The sequence below is a fragment of the Babylonia areolata genome, chromosome 25 (assembly GCF_041734735.1).
Source record: "Babylonia areolata isolate BAREFJ2019XMU chromosome 25, ASM4173473v1, whole genome shotgun sequence".
Lineage (NCBI taxonomy): Eukaryota > Metazoa > Mollusca > Gastropoda > Neogastropoda > Buccinidae > Babylonia > Babylonia areolata.
In genome coordinates this window covers 24,267,479-24,274,978 of record NC_134900.1, presented here as the reverse complement: position 1 = coordinate 24,274,978, position 7,500 = coordinate 24,267,479, and the positions used below count along the sequence as shown (strand labels likewise).

General features: G+C 49.3%; 1 protein-coding gene across 1 annotated transcript in view; it reads left to right on the top strand.

The window, feature by feature from the left end:
• The window catches only part of LOC143299442 (phospholipid-transporting ATPase ABCA3-like), a 51,398-nt gene that overhangs the window by 40,174 nt on the left and 3,724 nt on the right, over positions 1-7,500 (top strand). The window contains exons 18-21 of the mRNA XM_076612639.1: positions 545-769; positions 2,427-2,625; positions 3,342-3,672; positions 6,410-6,597. Coding sequence (XP_076468754.1) covers positions 545-769; positions 2,427-2,625; positions 3,342-3,672; positions 6,410-6,597 — 943 coding nt within the window. The remainder of the gene's footprint in view (positions 1-544; positions 770-2,426; positions 2,626-3,341; positions 3,673-6,409; positions 6,598-7,500) is intronic.

The window sequence follows — 7,500 nt, the reverse complement described above, 5'->3', positions numbered from 1 at the left end:
GTTAGGGGAGGGGAGATGGGGTGTGTGTGTGTGTGTGTGTGTGTGTGTGTGTGTGTGTGGTGTGTGTGGTGTGTGTGTGTGTGTGATTCTATTTTTATCATGTATATGTGTGTGTATACCTACATCTATCAATCTATCTCTCTATCTTATATATGTAAATATACACATACATGTATGTGTGCTTGCATGTGTGTGTCCATGTGTGTGTGTGTGCATGTGCGTGCACACGCGTGTGTGTATGTGTGTGTGAGTGTGCGTGTGTCTATGTGTGTCTGTGTCTCTGTGTGTGTACACCTCTCTCTCTCTCTCTCTGTATAAAAAAATAAAAAGATATATATATATATATATATATATATATATATACATATATGTCAGATCTCTGTCTGTATAAAAAAAGATCCATAAATGTTAGATCAATATACGCGCGTGAATATATATATATATATATATATATATATATATTTATATTATCTATATTTCTATATGTGTGTGTGTGTGTGTGTCTGTGTCTGTGTACATGTATGCGTGTGTGTGTGTGCTGCAGGTCTGGTGACCATGACGACGGTGTTCGTGATGGCGCTGATCCCGGACGTGCAGGCTTTGGGGCGGACCCTCAACTGGGTCTTCATGGCGCTCTTCCCCAACCACTGCATGTCGCGCGCCTTCATGGACATCTACACCAACTACCTCAACAACGACTTCTGCACCAACACCCTCAACTACACCGTCACTTGCTACACAAGGAGCTCGCCCTGCTGCCGAGGGATTGGTCGGTGGACCCCCCCCCCCCCCACCCTTGCTAAGCCCCACCCCCCCGCACCCCCACCCCCCTCCCTCCCCCCTGTACCCTCCCTACTCCCTTCTGTCTGCCTGTCAATTCTCTTCTGTCAAGGGGTAGGTCAGTGTCCCAAGAACAAGAATGGATACTTGTTGAGCGCTTTCCTACCCTGATAGGGAGATCAAAGCGCTTTATAAAGAACATTGCGCGCGCGCGCGCACACACACACACACACACACACAGTGCGTGCTTGTGTGCCCGTGTGTGTGTGTGTGTGTGTGTGTGTGTGTGTGTGTGTGTGTGTGTAGGAAGGGCAGATTGGAAGAACAGAATCTACATAACATCTTAATCCTTGAATGAAAACGTTTTTTAGTCCCCCCCCCCTTCCCCCTCACCCCTCACCTCAATCCCACCGTCTCTCTGTCTTTATCTCTGTCTCTCTCTGTCTGTCCCTCTCTCTCAGCCTATGCTGATATTCGTGGGAAAATGTGTTGTTTTTTTTAAACAAATTTAGCACAAAAAAGAAGATATTTTTGCAGTGCTTAATATAAATCAGGAAACGTCGGTACAGTCACTTGCAAAAGTATATTGCCGAAGCGAACAACCTTCCACGAAAAACAACAAAATAGTGCCCGGTGTTGTTCACAGAGAAAATCAGATTATGTGCTGACAGCTTCATGTGGAATATACATATATGCTATACTTTCTTCACATCACATTATTTTGAATGGGAATGGATGGTCGAATTGTAAATTACTTTTATAAAATGTTTGTTAATATTGAGGGGAAGTGTCTGGGTTTTTTCCAATGTACCTTTTATTTACCTGTGTGCTAGCTGAATTGGTAGCGTAAGCAGTATTGACTTGAAGTTATGTACCTTGTGTATGGAGAGAGTTACCACTCTTTAGTATTTGTTAATATTGATTAGTTTTAGATTTCGTTTTCATCAGTAGCCCCCATGTCATTAGGGCTGTAAAGCTATTGACATTAAAGTTTTCAGTGTTCACTCTCTATCTCTCTATCTCTCTGTGTGTGTGTGTGTGTGTGTGTGTGTGTGTGTGTGTGTGACTCGACTTAATTTATTGTCATAGAATCCTTAAGAATCAAAAGACACAACAAAAGAACATAATGAACAAAGAAAGAAACGGTCGTCTAAGACGCATCCAATGATAAACATGGTTGGCGAGTGTTTTCTGACAGTTATCGCAATTGAATAAATCACCAGGGTTCAAGAAATTGTCTTGTATCTTTCAATTGATCACATCCGATAGATGATTATATTGCTGTACGATCGTAATTGGATGGTTTCGCAAATTATGAAATATAATACACGTATCTAAGAAACAGAATTCATCGTCAGCAACTTTACATATATCACATAATCTCTCTTCTCTTGGAATGTTTTCAAATCTTCCTCATTCAATATTCAAATCGTGTGCGCTTATTCTGGCTTTTCAGAGAGCTCGTTTTGTTGGCAGGATCGATTTTATCAGTCAGATAATTCTCAATTCGATAATCGTTTCTTTTGATTTTGTTGTAAAAATCTAATCTGTGTGTGTGTGTGTGTGTGTGTGTGTGTGTGTGCGTGCGTGTGTGTGTGTGTCTTCGCGCACGTGCACACACACGTGTCACCCACGGAATGTCGCAGGCCTGGGCTGCAGCAACGAGAGCGACACGTGCCTGTGGTTCAGCCAGGACTACGTGTCTTGGGAAGAGCCCGGCATCGGGCGCTACCTGCTGTTCCTGGGGCTGCAGGCCCTGGTCTTCTTTGGGGCCACCCTGCTGGTGGAGAACGGCTTCTTCCGACGTCTGGCCGCCTGCCTCGTCTGCTGTACACGTCGAGCTAGGTGTGTGCGTGGGTGGGTGGGTGGGTGGGAGGGGGGAGTGGGGTGGTGGTGGTGAGAGTGTGGATGTGTGGAAGTTGGTGTGTGGTGGTGGTGGGGGAATTTGGGGTGCAGGGGTGTGTTCGGGGGGTGTTAGTGTGTGGGTGGTGGGGGGATGTTGGTGTGTGGGTGATGGGTGTGTGTGAGAGGTGGGTGTGGAGAGTGTGGGTGGTGTGGGTGGTGGGGATTGGAGTGGGTGGGTGTTGCGTGGGGTGTGTGCTGGTGGTGGGTGTGGATGGAGGGAGTGTGGGTGTGGGTGGTAGGTGTGAGGGCGTCTGGCCGCCTGCATCGTCTGCTGCACCCGTTGGTCGAGGTGATGAGGGGTGAGGTGGGGGGCACGTTGGGGTGTGGAGGGGGTGTGGGTGGTCGGGTCGGGGTGTTGGGAGTGTGGGGTGTGTATGTGCTCTTGTGTGGAAGATATTGGTGAGAGTGGGGGTGGAGGAAGGGTGTGTGTGTGTGTGTGTGTGTGTGTGTGTGTGTATGTGTGTGTGTGTGTGTGTGTGTGTGTGTGTGTGTATGGGTGCGCACGTGTGTGTGCGTTTGTGCGCGCGTGCGTGTGTATTTCTGTATGTGTGTGGTCGGTGGGTCTGCAACCACTAAAACTAACACCCACACACTCTTACCCACCTGCCCCCCCCCCACCCCCCCACCCCACACACACACTCCATCCCACCCTCCAGACCAGCCAGCCAGCCGCTGTTCATCAACGGCAGCAGCGTGTCCCAAGAGGACGACGACGTGGCTGCGGAGAGACGACGGGTGAACGCCACCCCGGCCTCCGTCCTGGCCCAGCGGGACTCTCTGCTGCTCGTCAACCTCTACAAGCAGTACGGGCCGCTGGTGGCCGTGGACCACACGTGCGTGGGTGTCCCCGAGCAGGAGTGCTTCGGCCTCCTTGGGCAGAACGGGGCTGGGAAGACCACCACCTTCAAGATGCTCACCGGGGATATGCCCGTCACGGGGGGGAACGCCTACCTGAAGGGGTTCGATGTTAAGCGGAGCCTGAAGCAGGTGGGTACTGCTGGGTCCAGGAGCCTCACAGGGGGTTTTTCTTGGGGGCATGGGGGCTGGGGGGGGGGGGGTGTTTTGGGTTTCTGTTATGTCGTGGTTAATTGTGTTCAGCATACTCAAATCACGCCGAGCGATCTTATTTCAAAGATGGGGGAAAAAAAAAGTCTTTTACACGTCTGTGTGTGTGTGTGTGCGCGCGTGCGTGTGTGTGTGTGCGCGCGTGCGTGTGTGTGTGTGCGTGTGTGTGTGCGTGTGTGTGTGTGTGTGTGTGTGTGTGTGTGTGTGTGGTAGTAGTAGTAGTAGCAATGCCAGCAGCAGCAGCAGCTGTAGTAGTATGTTCGGAGGCACCGTGGCAGATTTCTGATCCAGTGTTCACCAGTGATCAGGGTCAGAGGCCCCGTTTCGGCATGCCGCGTCCTTCGGTAAGACTCTTCACTCACATTCCCCACACTCCACCCAGGTGTGAACGGGTACCTGACCGGTTCGGGAAAGTTTAAACGGCGGAAGGAGAGGATTGGGCCCCGCCTTCCCATGCCGAGGATGTCTTCTTCTTCTTCTTCGTTCGTGGGCTGCAACTCCCACGTTCACTCGCATATTACACGAGTGGACTTTTAGGTGTATGACCGTTTTTACCCCGCCATGTAGGCAGCCGTACTCCGTTTTCGGGGGTGCACATGATGGGTATGTTCATGTTTCCATAAACCACCGAACACTGGATTACAGTTTCTTTGACGTGCATATTTGATCTTCTGCTTGCGTATACACACGAAGGGGGTTCACTCACTAGCAGGTCTGCACATATGTTGACCTGGGAGATCGGAAAAAATGCACCCTTTACCCACCAGGCGCCGTTACCGAGATTAGAACCCGGGATCCTCAGAGCGAAAGTCCAACGCTTTAACCACTCGGCTGTTGCGCCGGTCAGTGGATGTGAATTCACTGCTCCGATAGCTGTGAAAAGTGTCACTGACCTTTAACTTTTCACCTCTTTTATGATGATGATGATGACGATAATGGTGTGGATTTAGCGCCTGTTCTTGGTCAGAGACCAAACTCTAAGCGCCTTTCAAACACAGGGTCGCTGACACAACAGTCTGCCTACCCGGGTAGAGCCGACTGACAGCTGCCATTTAGCGCTCATCATTTTTTGTATTATTCAATCAGGTTTCAGTCACACACACACACACACACACACACACACACGCACGCACGCACGCACGCACGCACGCACGCACGCACGCACGCACGCACACACACACACACACACACACACATATATATATATGTAACAATTTACGTGTATGACCATTTTGTTGATTTACCCTGCTATATAGGCGGGGATGTACTTGCTTGTTATGTTCTTGTTTCCATAACCTACCGAGCGCTGACAATGATTACAGGATCTTTAACGTGCGTATTTGATCTTCTGCGTGCATATACACACGTAGGGGGTTCAGGCACTCGTAGGTGTCGCACGAAAAAAAAGACGTCTACTTTGATGTGATGACTTCCATCACACGGCTGTCCATCCATAAGGAACAGTTGCGCTGTGCCGTCTTTATGCTCCACAGGGGCCCAGTACATGCGTCGTCGGCATTGTTTGTTTGTTTTTTGTTGTTGTTGTTGTTGTTGTTTGGGTTTTTTTGTCAGTTTCCCTCTGCCGGCCAAAACTGAAGAGCACCACCTACCCTTGTTTTTTTAAATTTTTTATTTATGTTATTTTATTTTATCTATTTACTTATTTATTTATTTCCTTTTTTTTCTCAAGGCCTGACTAAGCGCCTGGTCAGGCATCTGCTTGGCAGATGTAGTGTAGCGAATATGGATTTGACCGAACGCAGTGACGCCTCCTTCAGCTACTGATACTGATACTGGTACTGATACTTTCCTCAGGGTTGACTCCCAAAGCCTTTCCCTCAAGAGGGTATAGCCGCAAGGCAACGAAGGTTTGGAATGAGGATTTTCCTTTTCCTAGACGGACTGCCTCCCAAGGCTAACGAGCACCATCCACCTGAAGCGACTGGTTTTAAGGCGCCATCCCCGACCCTTCTCATTGTTAATGGAGACGGCTCCGCCACGTGAAGGCGAAGAGCTGGGCTCTGGCTGACAGAGGCTGGTTTTGAGACGCACGGCTTAGGAGCGTTTCATTGAGCAGTGAGAGCTTGTCCTCACTGCTCATCCTCCGCACGTCAGTTTCAGTTTCGGTTTCCTGAAGGAGGCGTCACTGCGTTCGGACAAATCCACATGTGCTAGGCGGATGCCTGACCAGCAGTATTACTTAACGCGCCTTAAGTGCATGCTGATATATTTGTGTATCTATCAGAGTGGATTTCTTTGTACATCATTTTGCCAGAGGACAACACTCTTGTTGCCATGTTGTTGTTTTTTTTACTGTGCCAAGTGCGTGCTGCACACGGGGACCTCGGTTTATCGTCTCATCCGAAAGACTAGACGCTCAGTTTGGTTTTCCAAACTTTGGAGAAAGGGCGAGAGCGGGATTCGAACCCACACACTCACGTCCAAGTGCGTGCTGCACACGGGACCTCGGATATCGTCTCATCCGAATGACTAGACGCCCAGTTTGATTTTCCAGACAAACGTGGGAGAAAGGGGCGAGAGCGGGATTCCAACCCCCACCCCCACGGACTCTCTGTATTGACAGCCGAGCGTCTTAACCATTCCGCCACCTTCCTCCGAAAGGAAACCGCTCTGACCATGTGACGACCTCCCCGTGCAGGTTCAGGCCAACATGGGGTACTGCCCGCAGTTTGACGCCCTCATCGAGCAGATGACGGGCCGGGAGACCCTGACGATGTACGGCAGACTGCGCGGGGTGCCCGAGAAGCACCTCAAGGCCTGTGTCAACGACCTCCTGGACGTCCTCCTGCTCAGGCCCCACGCGGACAAGCTGACCAGTGACTACAGGTAACCGCGTCACCTGGGCTGGTTTGTCTGTGCTCTTTAGCGTCAGCATCGTCGTTGTCATCATCATCGTTGTACTCATTATCGTCTTCGTAGTTATTTTCATCATCATCATCATCATCATCATTATCATCAACGTCGTCAGCTTTATTACCATCATCATGATCATTGTGGTCATCATCATCAGCTATCATCATCATCATCACCAACATCGTCATCGTCTTTGTCATCATCATCATCGTTATCATTATCATCATCAGCAGCAGCAGGTGCATCCTTGTAGTCGTCAGTTTGAGTACTGTTGTGTGAATGCGACATCAGCTCATCTCTCGCTCTTGTTCTTGTTTTTCTAGTTGTTCTTCTTCTTCTTCTTCTTCTGTGTGGGTACATTTGGACTGTTTAAATGCTGTGTTATGATGGGGTGCTTGGAGTTGTGAGAGTTGGTGGAAGAATTGCGCATGGGATTGTAGGGTTATAAATAGTTAAAAAGAGGGGTGTTGGGGGGGGGGGGGTATGAGGCAATTAGGTCTGGGGGGAACTGGAGGCTAGAGAATTCATGTGAGAAAGAGAAAGGACATAATTATATTCTTTGAATGTTTTTTTTTTTTTAACTCTCTCTGGACGAAGGAATGCTCACGCAGTCCTACACAAAACGTATTCGGATTCGGACGAAGGAATGGAATAGCATTCTCCGAAAGTAAAATTCGATCATGCGCTGTACACGTGATTTTGTGATTAGCCAAGCAGAGTGCGCTATTCTGGGTCACTCCACAATCGAACAGTATGATTGGTCAGCCTGGGATGTGTGGCCCGTCTCGCACACACGCTGACCGGTTGTCTGCTCGCGTGCCAGCCTGTTTGCAAAGCGGGCTCTTCTCAGAATGTTGTGAAGCGAACAAGGCAGTG